This window comes from Protomyctophum bolini, assembly GCF_963924005.1.
Source record: "Protomyctophum bolini genome assembly, chromosome: 11".
NCBI lineage: Eukaryota > Metazoa > Chordata > Actinopteri > Myctophiformes > Myctophidae > Protomyctophum > Protomyctophum bolini.
Genome location: NC_137872.1, coordinates 29,124,169 through 29,146,755, shown reverse-complemented (window position 1 = coordinate 29,146,755; position 22,587 = coordinate 29,124,169). Strand labels below are relative to the sequence as shown.

The 22,587-nt window shown below is 43.1% G+C and overlaps 1 protein-coding gene across 1 annotated transcript; it reads right to left on the bottom strand.

The window, feature by feature from the left end:
• Positions 1 to 7,927: 7,927 nt before the first annotated feature.
• Positions 7,928 to 22,067, bottom strand: fbxl20 (F-box and leucine-rich repeat protein 20). Its single transcript, XM_080775797.1, has 15 exons — positions 21,634 to 22,067; positions 19,215 to 19,276; positions 18,131 to 18,185; positions 17,970 to 18,044; positions 17,651 to 17,745; positions 17,306 to 17,374; positions 16,517 to 16,612; positions 16,232 to 16,358; positions 15,681 to 15,755; positions 13,864 to 13,994; positions 13,320 to 13,380; positions 12,411 to 12,455; positions 12,266 to 12,322; positions 11,782 to 11,994; positions 7,928 to 11,622 (listed from the first exon to the last, which is right to left on the bottom strand). The coding sequence occupies exons 1-15, from the start codon at positions 21,673 to 21,675 to the stop codon at positions 11,515 to 11,517; spliced, it is 1,311 nt and encodes a 436-aa protein (XP_080631923.1). The 5' UTR covers positions 21,676 to 22,067; the 3' UTR covers positions 7,928 to 11,514.
• Positions 22,068 to 22,587: the final 520 nt, after the last annotated feature.

Here is a 22,587-nt window from a genome sequence, read left to right as displayed (position 1 = left end):
CACTAGGGTTCATGTGGTTAATTACAGTCCCTCTATTATACATTCTACCGTATTTAAGTCAGATACAGAAACAGCCCCAGGATAATTTACTTAAATATTAGAAGCTTACTTCAGAAATTAAATTAGGCTACATGACAATCAAAACGAGTGTTATGAGTGTTTTGTATGTAGCTCCAAATAATTATAACAGCTCTTTTATATAGTATATTGTATTGGAAGGGGCGGAGCGGTGGTTATATATTTAACAGGTATCTCTCTATATCTGTTGGCAGCATACCGCTTGTACCCGTTGTACCGTAACACGTGGTACCCACTACCATACAACTGATCGACCATATGGAGACACGCGGTTCCTGATGTCTGATGTCGTGTTGATGATGTATACTTTGAACAACCAGACCCACAGACAGACAAAGGCATTTCCGGCATTGCCCTGTAAATAAAGGAAATATTGTGCAGGCCACCCACCACTTATTGTTATTGGTGCAGTGGCACACATATATCCACACTATACAGACACTGGACACTGGACAGACACATACAGACATCTGTGGCACACACACCAATATGTGTAATGAGGATCCAATTTATAAAATTGCTGCTCCTTAAACCCCTATAGTCTAGTAGCCAGCCCATAGAGCCCCATTGTGAACCCGGACATGTTGAGTACACGAAGGTTTTATGTAAGAAATGTTCAGTGTGGGTCGCCAGCATGTAGAAACTGCCGGATGCTAACTTGCATATGTTGAGCAATTTTCATAATTGGCATAATATCTGTGACCATTTAATAACCTATAGAAGGCAAAATATTAAAAATTTCATCATGCTTTATGTAGCATGTGATGTGTCAAACTAGGGGTTTTTCATGATGTTGAATCCATCTCAGCATCAGTTTTGGAAAAAAAAACCAGAGCATCAGTTTAAAAACGGCCAATGCCGTCATCACAAATGTGCCTTCTATAGGTTGTTAATGGTATGGTCATATATTATGCCAATTATGAAAATTGCTCAACATATGCAAGTTAGCATCCGGCAGTTTCTACATGCTGGGGACCCATACTAAACATTTCTAACATAAAACATGTCCGGGTTCACATTCTGGCTACTACTAGACTACTAGACACTTGCCCTCAGAAGGATGGTGTAGCTATACTCACCATTGTCTACTACTGTGTGATAAGGTGGGATGGTCTTCTCTGGACCGGCAAAGAGGAGGGTAATAAACAGGCCTGTTTATATTATTAGACCATTATTATTAATAACGCGTCACCCATATGCAATGGTGCTGGATTTGAGCTTTGAACTTTCTAACTGTCCCCTCGTTATAAATAAATTAATTAATTGATAAATGAATTAATACATTCATTATATATATAGGCTAATTCACAATTGACAATATAGGCTACATTTAAAGCAGCTACCGGTATATGCCTTTGTTTGCCCCCGTGCATAGCAGAGTTCTGTAGAAATCTAAATGACAAACTGCAGGTATACTTGCCTTGGATGCATGTGTCGGTTGGATGGTCAGGGCGCATGGAGCGCGCTGGAGCTGTGACTCGCTCTCCATTTCATTGTTCTCTGTCATCGCCGGTCCGGTCCGGGACCCTCCGAAATAGAATGTCGATTGATGAATAAACACTCCAACTTTAAATTCCTTAATTGAAGGCTTGTGGTTTGGGACAATCCGTTTTTTCCGTATATTCTTTAATGAGTAGCGCCTAGTACTAACTATACATTACAGGGATTTAAGCGCAAACGGTAGATGGCCATGTGTCCTCTCCACGCGAGCTGCAGTGCCAGTGGTCTATTATCCGATAATTTATACACACCGGTGGTTTTAAATATTTCAGGGGTAGTGTACGGAGTACGGACAAGGATTCGGGGAAGCTTTCATCTGAGCTACTTGCTCCAATTAAGTGCCAGTCCCTTGTTGCGCATCACAAAGTTCCAGTAAAACACAATCCCACCAACACCATCCTGCTGATTCCTGCAGCCAAGGGGTTGAATCAGCAACGGGAAGTCCTGAAGACCAACATAAAAAATATAAACATGACCAAATCCAGAGAACGGGTAGAACTCTAAATCCGCACCAGTGGCACCACGATCACCACTCTCCACTACGGCAGCATGCACCGCTGATGTGAGATTCAATTTAACCGCAAACGGAGGCACGCCTTCCCGTGACGTTTGAGGCGCATGGTTGGAGCAGTTTTACAATCACACTAAAAAAAATGATTATTTTCGACATAATGCAGGATTCGTGGCTGACTGTGTGGGTGGGGCTTGCGATACATCTAAATATAGACACTCCCCGATGGTTACAAATTACACACGCGCAGAGCTGATGCAGACATGCAGTATAAGGTCAGGGTTATTAAATATGACGTCCCAGTTCCCGCCATGGGATGATTGGGATTGGGCTATTGTTTAATGGATTTTATTTCCACTGTGGCATATGTATCAGTAGTGTAGTCTACACAAATGTCACTGACTTGTCATATGAGGCCTGAGACTTTTTGATCAAATATCACTGGTTTCTATTCCAGTGAGAAGAGCTGCAACATTGATTGTCCTGTCCTGAATGATGGCCCACATGGTGAGTTGGACTATGTCTACACATTTACCCAACTGTTCTCATGTGTATGTGTTTGGTATTCATGTTATCCCTGGCTACTCCTATTTCCACCTGAATAAAATGCAGAATACATGTAGCTCCCCCCCCCCCCCCCCCCCCCCCCCAGAGCCTTAATTGGTGGCCATGGTGACAGCCCAGAATCAAGCTCAGCAAGACCTTTGTCATGGTCAATCTGCACAGTGCACACTGCAAATTTATAATTGGCATGAAGTAAGGACTAAGGTTACCCAGTAGAGGCACCGCTGACTGCAACAACTTATTCCCCGTCTGGCTTTATATGTGGTGTGTGTGTGGATTTGTATTGATTGTATTTCATTGTCCTCGACCGACTGCACTACCAGCACAACAGACAGACATAATAGAAAGGTATAGGCCTCTGTGGTCACACAGTGAGTGAATTCTACAATAGTGTAATGAAGGTGATAAGTGACAGCCCTGTAGTGTTAAACAGCCCCACTTTCGCCCCACTGAAAGAAACCATGCACTGCAGTATTTCAACAAAGCCCTACATCAAAGTATGTTCCACGCTCTCAGACTCCTTTTATGGTGGAATGAAGTTGGGGCACGGAGATACTGCATGTACAAGGGGTCTCTATCAATCCATAGCAGATTCTAGAGGATGGATTTCTGGAACATTCTCCAGAATCTTGAATTTAAGTATTCTTGTGTGCATGCATTCATTGTCCATTTATCCATGGCCATTGGTAACTAATGTAACCACATGGGCCTGGTTAAATTTATACACTCTAATCACAGAGTGCACAAATGTATATAAAAGAAAAAGTGTACAGCTTTACTGTACAGTAAAGCCGTACACAAAAAACACAAAACAAAGCATAGTTTACAGAACTGAGAGAAGCACAGTTGTCCTTTTAGTTTCAAACTTTGACAGAAAACCCCTGCACCCCTCTGGCTGCAAGCCTTGCCTGTTAAAAACAACCAAAACAGAGGAACAACATATTCAAGTACAAAACAAAATCTGTGTAGCTGCAGGATGATGAGAGAAAAACGATTCCCATGTGTCCAGAGAGACCAATCACATCTGAGGCTAGATGTGTTTTGGCTGGGATGTGTTTGGGGTTTGGGCTCTTCTCCAAATAGCACTGAGATGTACTGTTCCAGCTTGTTTTGCTCTTTATTTTTAACCGACTTGAACCCAGCATCCCTAATCTGGGGCAAACATTTGGCGAAAATCTACAAATTACAATCTCACAACACATTGCAACGTGACAGGTTGTGAACTTGTAGATCGGTTATTTTCTGTAAACTTTTAGTTCAGCGCAAAAACAGGATTGAGTGTCCCTATTATAGAGCCCTGGTGGACTCCGGTCAACTATGTATAGGATTTAAATCAGTTTACAGTTACCGGGGGCATCAGCTGGAGGGTTGGCTGGAGAGTGAGTGGCATTTTGGAGGACAGGAACCCCTTTTTCATATTTTTACCTTTCAATCTGGGAACCCCTTTTGGGGTAGTTGTTGCTAGGTACAGTAGCATTTGCAAAATATGAGAATATTTTAGGGGAGCTAGCCCCTCCTATATTCAGCTATTAGTGTAGATTTTCGCCTTACGCAAACATAAAATTCCCATTGACAATGAATGGAGAATTTACGTCATATGTGGACGAGCAAATCTGTATTTTTTTTAAAATGTTTTTCAGAAAACCTGGCCAGGATTTAGAAGGCGTTTTCAGAATCAGCCTCAAGTCTGAATGGGTTAAGATCTATCATAGGTTGAAGAACAAGTGTATTTCTATAAACAGTGCTTTGTTGCCACTTGCCAATTGCCAGTTGTCTATTCATGCAACACATCAAGGTTCTGTCACAGAGGGAGCCCTGCTACAAATACAGTATTCACAGAGTAATTTTGCTCTTATTCATTCATTGAATTCTGTGTGCTTCCAACCTTTCATCATACTCAGAGTATGTAGTCACACAAAATATAGCACAGTAGGCTACTACAAAATCAGCATACAGTACTTACATGCAAACAAACTCAGACTATAGTTTTTACCCTCTTGCAGGTTTAAATTACTGAATGGGCCTACATAGCCCAGGCCCAGTAGCTATAAGCCAGAGAGTCTGCTTGAAGTAAGGTATTTGCATATCTTGTTGCATAGTCAAAGGGCTTAGTCCTTCATATCAATAACAGAGCCCCCAGACATCCTAGAGAAAAGCTGAGGGAATATAGCCTAAATATTCACTTTGAAGATGTCAAAGAAACCGTCATGATATCTTTGAAGTGAGTTTATCCCTTCCGTTTATTTAAGGCTGAGCACTATGGGCCCTTCAACTACCCTCCAACTGTGTGAGCAGAAATTCAAAAAGAAAGTTTCAAACAGCATTAGAAGATGTCTATGCCCCCCCTTTCCACAAAGACCCCATTGTGTTCTTATCCACACCAATCTGTCTGAATGGGGCTCCTCTGCCTCAATAATATTACATAATATATAACACTTCCTTTCAAGAACATCTCTCTCTCTAGGTCGTCCTCAGACAAGCCTTCCATCGTCGGTTCTCATCCTGGTTCTCCTTACATCCGGCCAGCTTGTTGGTGCTTTGTGCTCCTGCATCTTTCTTGAGTACATCCACATGTTAGTGTGGTCCTTGCGACCGGTGCCCATGTGTTGGTTCCCACAGCACCAGTTTGCTGGCTGGCAGCTCCTGTTGTCTTTGACAGTGTCCTGCAAGTCTCATTCTCCTGGCTGCTATTTTGTCGCTCACCCTGAATATTCCAGGATACAGATTCTCGTTGGAAACATGTGTATTCTTGCTGATGTTGAGCACTACACGTAACATTCTGGTGTAGCACCCGTCTAGAGTCTTTTGCAGAGTTGGCTTCAGGGTCCAGCATTCACTGCCATATAGGAGAACAGATTCTACCGTTGCATAGAAGAAGCTGAGTTTGATTTGTCGAGGGAGGTTGGAGTTCCATACATTGGCCATGCCATGCAGGGCCCTTCATGCAAGTGCCTTCCTCAAGTTCCTCACTTTTAGATCTTGCTCTGTTGAGTTGACCCATGAGCCCAGGTACTTGAAGTCCACGACTTCCTTCAGAGCAGTGCCTCTCAGTTGTTGTGAGAGGTGGATGTTCCGTTTGGATGTTATAGGTGAACACCTCAGTTTTCTTGGCATTCAGCCGAAGGCCAACCATGGCACACTCTGACGCCACTCTGCTCAAGAGCTCCTGTGCTTGCATGTGGTTGTAGAGCAGGCTGATGTCATCCACGTAGTCTAGGTCTGTCAGGACTACTGCAGGGTGTTATCTTGACCTTCCTGGATGTAAGAGTGAGACCAGATCTTGCCTTCGTCCACTCATGGCCTTCTTGAGTGCGTAGTCTAGAACTATAACAAAAAGGAAGGGGGCTAGGATGTCTCTTTGGTAACAGGTATGGTTGCCCCTATTCCATCTGGCCCCCGCTATTTTCCACCGACCTGACGCCGACCGCTCAGTGCGGCGGTTCTTTTCTTGTATTCTTTATTTTGTTTTACTGAGAATAAGGTTAGAAATACGTTTAGGGTTAGGCATAGTTTTACTGGGGTTAAGTTTAGGAATAGGGTTAGGTTTAGGCATAGTTTTACTGAGGTTAAGGTTAGGAATAAGGTTAGGTTTAACCTTTTAAGCATAATGTACTTAGGTCACTTTAGGAATACCAGGCCACGCAGTTCCGCCCGCTGTACGTCCGAGGCGAGTTGGTAAAGGGGCGAGTTGTTTGGTATTCATCTCCTTGCATTACCCCAGCCAGGATGTCAAACTCCTCACTGTTGCCATCTGGGGTCACCACCTTGGCCTGTGTTCCTACATACATGGTCTCTATTGTCCGGAGCAAGTTGGGAGGGACACCGTAGGCCAACGGAACATAGCAAACATTCATTGCAGATAATATATCATTAAGCCTATTATCGTCATTTTTCAATAAATTAGGCTTTGACTAGCCTCGATACCCAGGCTTTCATTTTGACTAAGAAAGGAAAGAAGCCGCACAGCTTGTAGTCACGATGCTATAAACTTTATTATTCCAAAGTTTCGGCAAACAGATTGCCTTCTTCAGGGTATGAAGCCTAATAAATTAGACTACCATGAATATAGAAACTGGTCGATTGAGGCGCTATCACACATGAGGTCACAATGAGGTCAATCTGTGCGTTACCTTGACAACTGCACACATCCTAACCAGATGCCCGAACCACCTAAGCTGGCTCCTTTCGAGGTGAAGCAGCAGCGACTCTACTCCCGAGTCTCTCTCACGTGACTGAACTTCTCACCCTATCTCTAAGGGTGATGCCAGCCACCCGTCGAAGAAAACTCATTTCGGACGCTTGTATGTGCGACATTATTCTATCGGTCATGACCCACACTTCATGACCATAGGTGAGAGTAGGACCGTAGACAGAGAAGAGCTGAGCCTTCTGGCTCAGCTCTTCTCAACGACTGCAATAATGCTGCTCCGATTCTCCGTCTGATCTCCTTCTCTGTCCTCCCCTCACTCGTGAACAGACCCTGAGATACAAGTTAACCTCCTTCACCTGGGGTATGTCCAATAGCAATGATATAAATATAGATACTATATGCTATTAAAAATATATATAGCCTATAATTTCTTTTAATAATAATAAAAATCACACCCATGTGAAGTGAGGGGCAGTCTGATCCATGTTTTGTTTGACCAGAGTCTATATAGCAGATTAGCGAACATCCAGGAGCCAGTGGTTAAATATGAGTCTCCTTCTGTATAACAGCCTGATTTATAACTTGTTTGTATGATGGTGTTGCTGCAGACAAGAGCAGACACCACTGCTCTAATGCCTTTAAAACTGCTCTGGGGTTAGATGGTTATTAAATTTTACCCATTATGCCCTACAGAGTAATGCGACAAATGGCAAGGTTTTGGAAGATTTTCACCTATGATGACAAAATGCCCAAAATTAGGGACGCCAAGATTAATGTGGTTAAGGGAAAGGGAAAGACTGGACTACGTGAAAGAGCCTGTTTAAACCTATGTCCATACACCGCATCGCTCGCTGGTCTTAAGCCATTAGTGCCACTGAATCACATGCTTTTTGACTCTTGGCACTGAGAGGATCTCAACTTTCTGTCGACCTACAGCACCACACACGCACAGCTCCTAAATTATTCTATTGGCTTTGCAAAAAACGAGAAATCCTCTGTTCAGTGCACATAACTATACACTACACGGTTACTGTATACATTGGGTCGTTCGTCCTTCCTTGGTCTCGGTAATATATGCTATATTATAAAAAACAATAACTCCTTTGCGTCCTTCTCTGAGAGTGAAAACCGGTGGAAGGTCACAGAGAAGGACGCAAAGGAGTTATTGTTTTTATAATATAGCATATATGTACCGAGACCAAAAGGACAACGACCCAATGTATACAGTAACCGTGTAGTGTATATTATGTCACTGAACAGAGATTTCTCGTTTTTTGCAAAGCCAATAGAATAATTTAGGAGCTGTGCGAGTGTGGTGCTGTAGGTCGACAGAAATTTGAGATCCTCTCAGTGCCAAGAGTCAAAAAGCATGTGATTCAGTGGCACTAATGGCTTAAACCAGCGAGCGATGCGGTTGTATGACAAAGTTTAAACAGGCTCTTTCACGTAGTCCAGTCTTTCCCTTTCCCTTAACCACATTAATCTTGGCGTCCCTATTTTGGGCATTTTGTCATCATAGGTGAAAATCTTCCAAAACCTTTGCCATTTGTCGCATTACTCAGTAGGGCATAAGTGGTAAAATTAAATTAACCATCTAACCCCAGAGCAGTTTGTAAAGCATTATAGCAGTGGTGTCTGCTCTTGTCTGCAGGCAACACCATCATACAAACAAGTTTATAAATCAGGCTTTATACAGAAGGAGACTCATATTTACCACTGGCTCCTGGATGTTCGCTAATCTGCTATATACTCCTGTTCAAACAAAACATGATCAGACTGGATTACACTTGCCCTCCTGTCAAGATCATGAGCTGAATAGAATTGTGATTCAATGCGTTACCTGTTGGCTTGCTTCCAGAAATAGGCATATTTGAATTTCCAAATTTGACATTTCATTTTTTAGTTTTGTATTATGAAATGTACAGGGCACCTTGAGATACACAGACAAATCTGGAGTGTTCATTTAACTACCTTAGAGTGTATAAATGTGCTGGTACATTTTGACACTTAAATTAACACTTTTGGGATTTGAGATGTGCAGTTTAGGGTATCTAAAAAGTATGTTAAGTTAACCACATGGACCCTAGCATCCCCACTCTGACTGGGCATGTCTTAATAAGCAACCATTCTGCAGAAAAAGCAGACTCACAATGCGTCTCTTTGTGAGCTTGTAGATTCAGCTAAGAGATTTGGTGTAGCGGGGGGAAAGTAGGGGACCAAGTATAGAGCCCTGGGGGACACTGGCCAACAAAATATTTAGGGTTGAAGTGGTTAAAGGACAGCACACAAGGGGATGAATCTGATTCTGCGATAGCGGCACACCAAAAAGTCCATCTGAGGACAAGTCCTTGATGGAAACACATTCAACAAGTATTTCAACCTCCATTATTCCATCACCACTCATACTCAACTCACAGTCAATGTCAACCTATCATTTAACACTTATTACAATTGCACTGGCTCAAACCCTTCCCCTGCACAAAGGCTACACTCAAACATTAAGTAACAATAACTCATAATAAACAAACTGCATAAGACTGGAACAGGGCTTAAAATCAACCGGGAGACACTGAACTCATGACTTCAAACACAAAAAACAGGCCCACCCCAAACCACACCAAAAACACAAATTCAAAGGAGGGAGAGTGGAGATCTAGATTCCGTGATGAACAGAAAAGAGAAAAGAGACAGAATCATAAAAACAGAACAGGAGAGACACGGAAGTAGCAGGTGCATGTGCAGGAGAAGATCATCCATAATAAAGGCTTCAATACTTCATCGTGAGGGGGGGGGGGGGCTTTAGTCCATAGCCCTCCATTGCAACACATCATTCCAACACATCTGTCAGCAGGCCAGAATTGTGCGCTTGCTTCAGCTCAAGATTCAGTCGACTTCCTCTTGTCGGGACTCCTCTTGTCTGAACCCCCTCCCAAGTCACTGGTCCGAGACGGACAGAGGAGGTCACAGGTGGCTGGGTCCGACCCACCATCACTCTGTCCAGTGTCTGTCCAGGCCTCATGGGAACCGAGGGGACGTCGACGCTACAGAGTGCGTTCCACTTAGACGTTGCACAAATACTCCTCAACTTTGCACTAGTTTGCCATGATCAGAACTGTCACTGACGCAAAAAAAAACTAAATAAAACTCAAAATAGAGATGCTTTTGATTGTTTTCGGTTGGCTTTTTCCTTCCAATGTCCTGGTCTGACAACACAAACTCTTAATGTGATATCCAACATTTTTGTTTTCTATTTTGCCAAATAGTGTCTACTATATTTTTTATGTTGTTGACATTTATGATCCGGTGCCAGCTTCAGTTCTCCAATGAAAATCCAGGTGTTGTACTGGCACAATATTCACACTTGAGTCTACTTGAGTACTACTGTACAAGCTCACAATGCGTCACGCTGTGACGCATTCAGCTTGTAGATCATAGACGTGCGACACCCACGCACAGCCAAGTATAACTCATTGCTTTATTCTCCAACAGTGGTTCACCGTCGTCCCAGTGTAAGGCTCACTGACAGTCCCTCCTTCACACCATCATTTGCGGTGTATTTTAGCTGGCTTCGGTGCTTGGATTCCCACGGTCCTTATTATGTACAATTAGATTTTTAAAAAACTAGAGTTGTTACATGCAACATTTGGCATCTTCTCGAATCCCCACTTGTAAAGTCTCAATTGGTGTCCATTTTAGAAAAATATTAAAGTTTGTCTCTTTTTTCTTAAGTACAATGAAGCTTCTGATTGTAACAGAGAGAGAGAGAGGCAGGGGGTGTAGTGATGAGCATTTATATGTAGGTTTGCGTCTTTGTGTGTGTATGCATTTGTGTGTGTGTCAGTAAAATATCATTCAAATGTCATTCTGAGGCAGTCGTTAAAATTCTCCTCATAAAATCATCATTTCTCACTGTCAGTGCAAAGGACTGTGGGTTAACATTTTGTGATTGCACAGTAGTTCTTGTTATCAACACTTATATGCACACGTCTATCCGAGTGTGTCTGTGTGTGTGTGTGTGTGTGTGTGTGTGTGTGTGTGTGTTCGCATGTGCTAAGGGGGGGTTAGGCAGTTCATGGCTGTGAAAGACACTATGACTTAAATTACATAAATCTACGTGCAGAGGGGCAGTCAGCACAGAGCTAACAAAGCACTGCTCCGGATCATGTGCAAACACCCTCGGACAGTCTTTGATGTGGAAGTACTAAGTACTTGTAAGAAAAAAATAATTCTACTGCAACTGCAAATTTTGTTTACAATCTGTTTGATTAAAACAGATTATTGATCCTGTTCTGTATTTAAGAGTAATGTCTTAGGAATGGTAATAACACTCGTTTGTTATTAAATCCTATGTGATACTGGTGTGTCTAGTGTAGAATGTATGCCTAGGGACAGCAAGGAATGTACAGACATTCTTCTGTGGTGGTCTATGTGTATACTATTGTATGTGCATATGTATACTGTGTGTGTGTGTGTGTGTGTGTGTGTGTGTGTGTGTTAAAGGCTGTTTTTGGGAACTTGGGAATGTTGTTGGGAAGGTTGTGTGAGACCCTATGGCGTTGTTTGGCTCTCTCCCTCTCTCTGCAGCTCCGAAGGGGGAACCACACACCAGCATGTACTCAGTAAATGGGGACGAGGGGGCAGTAGGTCAGGGTTGGCAGGGGTCAGACGGCGGGGCCGCGGGGAGGGGAAGGGGAGGGGTGTTGTCTTTACATCATAGCAGGACGCAGCAGCGACAGAACCTCTGGCGACTTCCCCCGACAGAGGGAGGCGGAGTGACAGGGGCGAAGTACGCGTGCACTTTGATGTTAGGCAGATGGGTCTGAAGTAGGGAAAATGAGAGAACAAAAACAGAGTTGTGAGACTATCAATGTTTTTCCGGTCAAGTGTAGACCGGCTGGATCAAAGTGCACATTTAGAGAATGCAGTATGTGCCGTGTACAAACCAGTGCTCATCCACCACACCGCCTGCGTAACTCACCCTTAGTCTCTTGATGCCGGCACGGGTGATCTGCTGGCAGTCGTAGAGCTCGATGCGGTCCAGGCTGTGGCAGTTCTTCAGGTGCTCCAGGGAGGCGTCAGTGATCAGGGGGCAGTTGTCCAGCTCGATCACCTCCAGGCGGTCGTGGGCACAGGGGCCACTGCCCAGGTGCCTGATGCCATCGTCAGTGATCAGCTCACAGTGAGACAGACTCTAATGGGACAGAAAGGCAGCGAGAACGGAGCTCTGTCACTCAGCTGTGACAATAGAACCAGCTACTGTTGTTACTGCAGATACAATAACGCAAGGGCCAAAGGGGGAGTTCCCGTTTTGCAGTACCTGAGTAGGCCGCAGGGATCGCAAGTCAGGAATGCATGCCTCCCAGTGTATCCATTGTCAGGGTACCTGTTGTTGTACCCGTCAGTCTGTTTGTGTAACACCCGTCCCACAAGTATTTTTGTTAATAAATGTTGCTAGCACTCACCAGGACTTGCAGACGAGGGCAGTGGATAGACAACTGGATAAGCGTGCCATCTGTGATCTATAAGACAGAATAACAATAAATGTAACAATAAACTGCCTCGATACAATAGGCAACAGTATGTCTGAATATGTTGAACTTAACTAACCTGCACACATTCCTCTAAGTCCATCTTCTCAAGTTCATGACAATTCTGCAGGAGGGCAAGAGTGACATTATTAGTTGACCATCTTGGAGTGAGTGATGAGGCTGTTTGTGTATATTACGTAGGAAAGCAGTACACATTTCCCAGCATACATGGAAACACAAACACATGCTGACACCCATAGGCGTGGCAAAATATCCATTTGTGGGAGGGACCAGGAAAAATGTCTGCGTTGTTCGCATCAACTTGTCTGTGTGTTGCAGTGTTTTGAGACCTAGTCTATGGATTGTGGAAAGGCTCATAACATGCACTTTTCCGATGGGATGATAGCCTGCGTGTGTGTGTGTGTGTGTGTGTGTGTGTGTGTGTTTCTACTGTCAGCTACCAGTGGGTGAAATTCTCCTTTCTCATAGCGACCTCAGAATGGACCTGATATATGTCCCTTTAATTAAAGGTGGTTGTGCGTAACGATTTACAGATTAATTAAACGCATACAAAAACACGGATTTCAGTGGGCCACGCAACTGGCGACGTAACTGACAGACAGCATGTGTGGGTGGCTGGCTGCCGTCAGTGATTTAAATGATTATTGTTATTATTTTGGCGGATCGCCACACCTTTACATCTTCTTTTAAAAGGTATGTGCGCCAGCAGCAAGGCCATGAGGCCTGTGAAGCTGCCAGTCTTCCGAGATGTCCTCGCGTGTAGACAAGTGTGCCATCCTAGTTGGCAAAGCCATTGTGGACGCAATACTGTAGGTTGTCACGTTTGAAATTGTGCATTACGTGAAACAAAATAAGTCCCCGGCCCCATCTCCGAGAGCCATAAAATATTTCAATCTTCTTGTCCGGTCAGTTATGTGTGAAATAGTTCTACTATTGCACACAAGGACGTATGAGCTGGAACACTCACCCTGGCTAATGTAGTGAAGCCTACGTCGGTGAGCTGAGAGCAGCGAGCCACTTCTAATATTCTGAAAGGACAGAAAGAGGAACAGAGTTGCACTGTGACAGGATCACTTACAATCATTCACCCACTGGCCCCACTGGTTCTTTGCATGCTGGTACGGTATTTTAATACAACTGAAAGCAATGCACCATGTGACGTACCAGATAACTGTATTATTGCTTTTGCATATCTACTTTTCTCTTCCAGTATTTACATCATTCTGCTTGTATCATTATTTAAATTGCCCTAAGGTTTTAATAACCTGTTTACCGCAAGTAGTTTTAGCTACGAAGGATGCCCTTCCTCGTGGTTGATGATGTGCTGGTTCCCACAGCACAGATTTATTTGCTGCCCTGTCCTGTCCTGTCTGTGGCAGTGACAAGCCAGTTTCATTTACCTCCTAGCTGCCATCTTCTGACTCACACTTGATAAACAGAAAGCTGATGATGGCTGAAAGTTGAAAATGGCACAGCGGAGGTGTGGGTGTGGTGCACTGGTGGGGACGTACCTGAGGCGGGGACAGTTCTGCCCCAGGGCGTGGAGGATGGCGTCTGTGATGTTGGCACAGCCAGACACACACAACGACTGGAGACGGTGGCAACCCCGGCAGATTGTGATGAGACCCTCATCTGTGATCTGCTGCTCAAAGAGAAGAGACCAGGAAGATTACTCACATTGTAACCCAATGCGAGAAATATACACAACAAAAGAACAGCCTCGAGAACAGATCATTTTATTTTTCCACGTTTTGGAAAAATAAAATGATTTGTTCTCGAGGTGACCAGACTGTAAAGGAGCCTTTAGTTGCGGCATGCCCAATTACTCAGGGGCGTTGCTGCTATGACCACCAAAGGGCTCTGGTCAGAGAGCAAACAGGACTCAGAGATGGAGTTTATGGTTTTTGTATAGAATCAGGACGGTTGCACAAGCACAACATACATTGTATGTACATGTGGTTTTGTCAGGAGCACATTTATGTATGTATGTGTCCATAATAGTGCATTAAACATACACACATAGACAAGGGGTCCTTAGAAACTAGAGAGCGGCCAAATATAAGCATATACTAAAGTGGGTCCTCACTCCGCAGGAAACTAGCCTGCACTAAGGAAAGCAAAATAAACATGGGGAATTTAGTCCGCCGACAGTGTGGCCAGATCAAGTAAGAGGAGAAAGTGGAAAGAAAAGGCAGTTGAAAGGATAACAAATATGTCGTGTAGTGACTGGAACAAGATGAGATTCTGCGGCACAAGATGATGAAACATCAAACAAGCAAATTGAGAAAGGAGAGGTGAAGATATGAGAGAAGCGGTTTGGGTGACGATGGAGGAGGATCATTGTTTTAGACAGATGCAGCCAGAGAAATAAATAAATTGTCTGGGAGCAACTTTCAGCTAATATTAGCTTTGTGGGCTAGATTGCTACACCTCCAGCCCACAACAGGTTCCCTCCTCAGGAGCAGGATGCACAACAAGCAGACTTGCCCACTGGCCTTTTTCCTAGCATTCTCCACACCAGCCGAGAACAGCAATGACAGAGGAGCATGACCCACTTTACAACCAAAGGCCTGTTAAACATACACTCAACCAATATTTATCTCCTGTGTTCCAAAGGTATACTACAGCCACCATATGGACGTTGTGCAATATGATTTTCATTTTTGTGACTTAGAGTATATTAAATAACTACATACTGTAGCAAGTGATTCTGTGTCTTATCTATTCTCGTATGACAGTGTCCTGTCCTGTGGAGAAAATAGCCACTCTACAAGCTCGCATTATAGAGCGTCGCAGTCCTGCCCCGACAAGAGGCCCGGAAAATAATACCCTGTTAATTTTCCCCATAGACTTTCCAAAAAGTATTTATTTAAAGATGTTTACACCGCAGACAAAGCCAACTCGACTTGTGACAAATCATGACAATAAACACAATGTGTGGTCCTCTCACTTTAATAAAAAGGACATATATCAGGTCCATTCTGAGATCGCTATGAGAAAGGAGAATTTCACCCAAAAGGCAAGCCGGCAAGGTACAAGACTTTTTGTTTTGTTTTTCTTCTTGCTAATTATTTGATCGGCCCAAAACATTGTGTTGGTTTATTCCTTGTGTTGAGTTGGCTTTGTCCGCAGCGTAAACGTCTTTAAAAATAAAAATAATGGGGGAATTCTCTTCCGGGCATGAAAGGGGGCGGGACTGCGACACTATGTTGAGACACATGGTGGTTGTGAGTTTGTTAGCCTCTGCACCCTGGCTTTTGTTTTGAGTTTGTAGATCGGCTATATTGGCATATAAACCCGGCTTTACAATCATGGGTATTGTACTTACCGAGCATGTCTGCAAGTTTAGCGTCACCAGTTCCGGACAGTGCGCCCCGATGTGCTTCAGAGCTTCATCTTCTAGCTATAAGAGGTAGGCCGCACACAGGGAAAGGCATTTAGAGTGTGATTTGGAAACCCAATTATGCCAAGATACCTGCAGATCTGTGAACTCTTTGTTCCTTGCTCCATTTCACCGGATATGCACTGCCTCGCAGCAAACCTTTACACTCTTTCCACCTCAAACATCATCTGCATATTATGTAAAGTAGCTCAGCCACGCAGCCCTCATTACAGAGTGCTATTTAAATTCCAATTACTATAGTATGCCTGGGGGTCTGTGACCCCCCCCCACACCCCCCTCCCAATTCATGGGGTACACACTGACCGTAAAGATCAGCAATCCACAACATCTGCTAATATCGTAATCTTAACAGTAATGACAGAAAAATATATGGTTTGTCGCATGGTGTTTTCACACAACAATGTTAGCTTTGTTAATTTTGGAGAGTAGCGCTGTCGTGTGACAAAGACTCATTTGACTAGAGCCCTTCCACATACCTGTGTGCAGCCCTTGAGGAAAAGGCCTTTAAGTCCCGGACAACATCGCACCAGGGCCTGGACACCATCCTTGGTGACCTGATCACACCAGGAGATGTTGAGCTGTTCTAGCAGAGGGCATCCCTCACTGAGACAGGAGGAGAGCAGATAGAAAAGATGAGGAAACTGTTTAACCCTTATTTGACCTCCCCATTATACATTTGCACAAACAGTCCGATAATGATCAGTAAAATAAGACATATAGACAAAGAACAAAAGGACAGAGAAGAAGAATTCATTACACACCTGAGAGCTTTGAGTGACAGGTTGGTGATCGAGGTACAGGAAGCAAGGTCCAGGTGTTTCAGCTTTGGGCAGAACTTACTGAGACTATTACACGTACTGCAGGTAACAACAATAGGACACCATATTAACTCCAACAAAATCACACCTGTGTGAAGTGAGTGGCGCTAATATATTAAAGTCTAACTCATGTTGATTAGGTGATGTCATGGTGATGTAAAACAAACGTAAATGACACATTATGACAAATTTGCCTTCATTGTCAATGCGTTTACAAAACAAACATTGAACTAAAGACAAACATTAAACCTGTGTATATGAGGGGCTGAGCCCCTCAAAGATAATTTACAGGGTTCCCACTTCCCACACATTTGTAACAGTGCATTTTCTATAATTTTCCAAAGTATTTTACCTAATTTCCACTCATACCGTGCAATAAGGTTCTTACACCAGTATATCAATACCCCAAGACAGACTCGAGAGAATGTGTCACGTGGCAAAAAGAACAGATCTACAAGCTAACAACGTATCATGATTGAACATGTTAGCTTGTAGATCTATTATTTTTATCAAGTGATGTCCTGTGTACACAATAGGCCAAAGGTAGCCTATTTCACATAATGTTTTGGGACATGTTTTTTATGAAAAAGATCAATAGCCAAACATTTTCCAAAGCATTTGATTAATTCCAAACCTTTTCCAGGCCTGGAAAACTATTCAAAATATTTCTGTGGGAACCCTGATTTTAGGACACATGCCTGCCCCACATGTCTCTATCAGTAACGTACTAACCTGTCAGAAATCTTGGTGCAGCCATTCAGACTAAGCAGTTCAATGTTCCTGCAGTTCTGGGAGAAAGTCCTACATAGGAAAGAACAAGCACAGATTGTGTTTGCTCACAGTGCATCTTGTGCTATATTTTATGTTACTCCTCTGAAAATCCATTTGTATAGAGCGGCTTTTATGTAGATTGATCATTCTTGCCTCATTGTTTTTGTATTATTCTTTAATAATTGCATTATTGTATTTTCTCTACATTTATTGCCATTACCGGTACTTTATTTATTTATGCATTTGTAATAGATATTTGTATGGCCTTTCCACATTTAAAGGATAGAAGAGTGAACAGAGACTTACCTTAGGGCACTGTCTCCAACCCCCAGGCACCCTCGCAGACTCAGCTTCCTCAAGAATCCCCCACATCGCTTTGAGATGTTCTCCACAACCCGGCCCTGCAACAAATAAAAGACACTCACGCTTGCTGCCTGCATTTACATTTACGACTAGGGATAACATAGTAGAGAGAGACTCTGTTCCTTTATTTTTTGACGATGGATTGCGTAGTGACTGGTTTACCATGGTAAAAAGAGGAAATGCAGTGAGTGAGTACAGGGGGCTAAGACAGAAGTTACTGGTAGGAGGAAGTAAGAAAAGTTTGAGCCAGACTTTTCCTCACCTCAATGTCTGTCTGGAAGTCGAACAAGTCAATTCGTTGCCAGTTGCTGCCATCCAAGGCCAGAACGTTCCAGGACTGGGAGGGGAAGACGTAGTTGAAAACCAAGATTTCTCTCAGAAATGTCCATGCAATTGAAGTAATTATCATGAAAATAGACTCACCCGTGACACCTGGGCACAGCGACAAAGTGTCACCACATCCAAAAAGGAGAAGATTCTAGAAGACAGATAGATACAGTACAGTACAGTACATTAAGAATCCTCATACCCCGCTGCCATCCCATTGCTTACCCAAAACCCGGTCCTACTGTAACACAGTCTCCGTACTCAACACAAGGACGTGAGTGACTCTGCTACTTTCGTGTTTGACTGCTAGCAGGGCAGATATGTTTACCCTGTTAGCTAGATGGATGTGTTTACTCAAATCAGTGTCAGGATGGGGATATGCTCCAGTTGTAAAGAATCAATATCTGGTAAACCCTAGCCTGTGTGAGAAATTGTCACATGCCACAATGCAGTAAAACCTGCATCACACAGTTGCTACAGAGATGCCTTGAGTAAACCCTTGTCTCTCTAAATCAGTTCTCTGCACCTGGACAGACACCGCACAGTCAGCAGCAACAGACCAGGCAGCATGGTTGGCATGGCCCAGGCTTGAGTTATGGCCTCTATTTTCTGTTTGTTCAGGGGGCTCTAGACCTTTTCTTTTTTTCCTTCTTAAATCGATTTGAATGTTTTATAACTGCGAGCATCTGTTTTTAATTACAGTTTTAGCATGGGGGAGGGGAGAGCATGGTGTGGGGCAAGAGGAGAAAGCTGCAGATGCAGATGGTGTTTGGTTGGCTGGCTAGTTGGTTTGTTTGACTAAACTCGCTCAACAGAAGTGACTTCCTTTAAGTTGAGTGTTTTGTTTTTTTCCTCCAACACCGAGCACAAGTGATCAAGAAGATCTTGTAGTTGGTTGCCTGGCTGGAAGAGGGAGCAGGTGCAAGGACTTTTGTGCATGCTTCTGTGTTTCTATTGGATGTGTGGTAATGAAGAGGAGAGATATAGGTTGGTTGTGACTGGCGAGTATGAAACTTGCCTCTTAGTCTTTCCTGAGCAACAATCAACAAAGACTTTGGCTTAAGACTAATTTATATACTTCCTCAATGGTAGGCCTACCGTACAATGGTGTCGCTCGCCAAAAATAATATTGTTCAAGTGAAAACCTGTATGCATCATGTGTTTGAAAAATATCACTCACCTTAGCAACAGCTCCTTAGGCAGCTTCTTATTGATGACTGCCTCGTCGCTGTTTGAGAACATCTGGAAGAAGCAGAGAACAACGTTAGGCCTGCCTGACAGGCTCAGCATGGCTGGAGCCATCTCCATCCATGCCCTCCCTCACCCAGGACAGTTCCAGTACATAACCATGGATGAATATTCACATTATGATTAGCTGAGGCTCAGTGTAATGGTTTGAAAAACACAGCAGTTTGGTGGTGGTGGATGAAACAGAAGAGGAACTACTGTATGTTTTCTACAAAACCTCAAAACCGCCTGACCCATATGTAGTTGTGATTGCGATTGCTAATTTATTGAGTTTAGTACATGTGCTCATTTTTCCTTGTTCAGAGCTGTATATATTTATACTGACTGTTGTATTAGTCTAGTGTTCAGTGTCACACAACTTACATAGTAGTTCAAATAAATTTGTAAAAATGTATGATCCTTGGGACTAATGTTTGCAGTTGTGAGAGCTACTGGCATTACATTTGAACAGAAATACCTACACAGATAATCTCCAGTTCATTCACAGACAAATCGTGAAGATCAGTAAATGTTATGTGACGTGTATACACGATCACCTGTGAACATTATAAAGAGGAAGTCATCTAAAACTGTGTTCCAATATGGTTGTGGTGGGATGATGACATTCTCTATGTTAATCATAATCACAATAGCCTATGGCAATTGATGCCAAATCTGGTTCAATCCATTTTAGTCTATACATTTATTTAAAAAAATAACACCAGCTGATCTTTGTTGTGTGAATACAAAGTGCAGGATGTAACCTGCCATCAGTGCCATGCACATCTTGCCTGACAATTAAGCATTGGTAAGCATTGGTAAACCGTAATATAACGGTTGCTTCTTTGACTATAATTCAATAAATATACCAATTTCATCATTTGTTTATCTTCAAAAGATATGAACACATATTTGGAGAAACATGTGCACTTAAATAAACCCACCCATCCATCAGTTCACTGTCAACAAACTGGCAAGCCTACCATTTGAAATACATCTCTGGACCTTTAAAATCCAGTGAGCCCCAGTGTGTCAAAGGCTCTCTCATGTCTCTCTCACGCACGCACACACGAGTCGACACGACTGTAGAGTGTAGACTGTAAAATATATTAAATGATCACAGGAGGCCTACAATCTGTCAGAAATATCTTTAGATTGTTTTGTCGCCTAGTAGCTTTAGTCTTGAGTTTACAGACTCAGAAAAAAGCTACAGTATAGCCTGGTCATAAAACGCTAGGTGGTGAGTGGTGACGTGACTGACGTCAATCAGAAATGGCAACAAATCATTATCGACTACTTTCATTAAATTAACAAAGACAATGATGTGACGTAACTGCGTTCCACTTTCCAGGCTGTTGCAGTCCATTGTTATTGGCTAATAAACTACAGATCACGTATCTACCGCAGCTGTCAGGCCAGAAGGTACGGCCTGGATCTCCTGGCTGAGTCTTCAGCTGTTGCACCGTTAAAAATAAATGAAACCACACAAATCCCACGCTGGCTAAGGATTAAACAACACCAAGAGCTCATTCTATATGGACCAATGTCATGCAGTGAATATATAGCATTTGCTTTCAAAGGTTCTTTTCGTTTATTTTTCCTTTCCACAACACTTGGCTGCACGTTTACTGCTGCGACGTAAAGTTTATTATTACAGTGAATGCCGTCAGCAACATTATCTAATAAAGGCGCGGCTTAATTCATACGAGTTTACTCTATATAAAACGTTATGGCTGGTTATTTGTAAATAATCTAGTCGGGCCATGGCGGATCCATCTAATACGGTCCATGCAGAAGTCTCAACCCAAGGCCCCCACATAGCCGCAGCCCGCAGCAGCCATAGACAGACAATCTATCCGCTAAAGCCAAGGGGAAGCTCGAAACATTATAAGAGCCGAGATCCATTGATAAACTCGGTTAACAAACGCCAACTGAACATTACTCAAGGAAAGCCAAGCAATATGTCATAGCGATTTAGATGACACAGAGTATCAAAACTGTTTTTATGTGCTACGGGTGCCTCATTGTCTTTGTTTTGACGGCACAAAGAGAAGCGAGGACACATTTTAGGCCCTTTAAAATGCCCAAATAGAACAATCAACAGCATGACAGGTGTCAATGGACACATCGGCCCATGTCGTCCGTGAAAAAAATGCGTTAAATGCTGTTGTTAAGACAAAACAACAGCATTTTACCTAATCCAAACATTGACTGCGGAAGCTGCCTGCCTCCACTGGCCATAAGCGCCGTTTTACAATAAATACAGCGAGCGACAGTCATCAAGTAGGCCTATAGCCTTTACGTTAACAGGATCACTGAATGCTGGACGTCAACAACTAACAGTTATTATTACAGATCGATGGAAAACTCACCTCAAACCGGCTCCGCGAAACACCATTTACCTCCTTCCCCATATCGGACGGTGGTTTACCGACTCAATCGGGGGGATAACGAGTCCGACTTCAGTGGAAGAAGCGCAGTAGCGTGGAGATGTCGGTCCTGTTCTTGTTTATTACTCTCCTCTGTAACTCTCATGCTACCGTCCTTTCGGGTGCTCGAACAGCTAATTTCATTGTTTTTTCCCAGCCTGTTGTTAACGCGAACGCAAGAGAGCTGTCTTTTTGATCAAACGCACTGACCAGCAGGCAGCGAAGCCCGTGTTGCTATATCTGCTCACTTCATCACTCACCTCCCCCCACTAACCCAACACAATAGTCCAATAGAATCTATAGCAGCCTAAAATGAAGTTGACACAGGCCTGCATTACTTTAACATTATTAACAATGGTTCTGTGGCCCGTTATACCTATACCGACACATCGTTGTTAAATAGTAACCCTTAATGTTTGCCTACATATATTGGTCAATATATTCACAAAAGATCACACTGCAGGCCTTTGTGGTGGTGGCTTTAAAGCAAAGATTATTATCAAGTGATGCCAAAAAAGAGAGCATGTAGGCCTACATGAGGGCAAAGGGGGGAAGGGTAAATATGTTTAATATGTCATGAAGTCTTGCAATAATAGATAATGATAAATCTCTGAGCCCACCCAATTCTTTATAATTTAGCTCCAACTAACAGACAGTGCTATACTGTTCACAATTTAACCCAAATAATTCATTATATGTATTATACCATAAGTAGACTTCCTTTGCTGTTGTAAACATGACATTGTTAGTGATCAGTCGAAATGGTGTGCTTATCCCGTAAACATTATTTCCTTAAACATACATGATACATTGTAACTTTGTAGTGACTGAACTGCCACTTTGTAAAACAGTAATAAACACCACTTCCTATTTGTCAGTGTCCCCGCCTCCAGCATG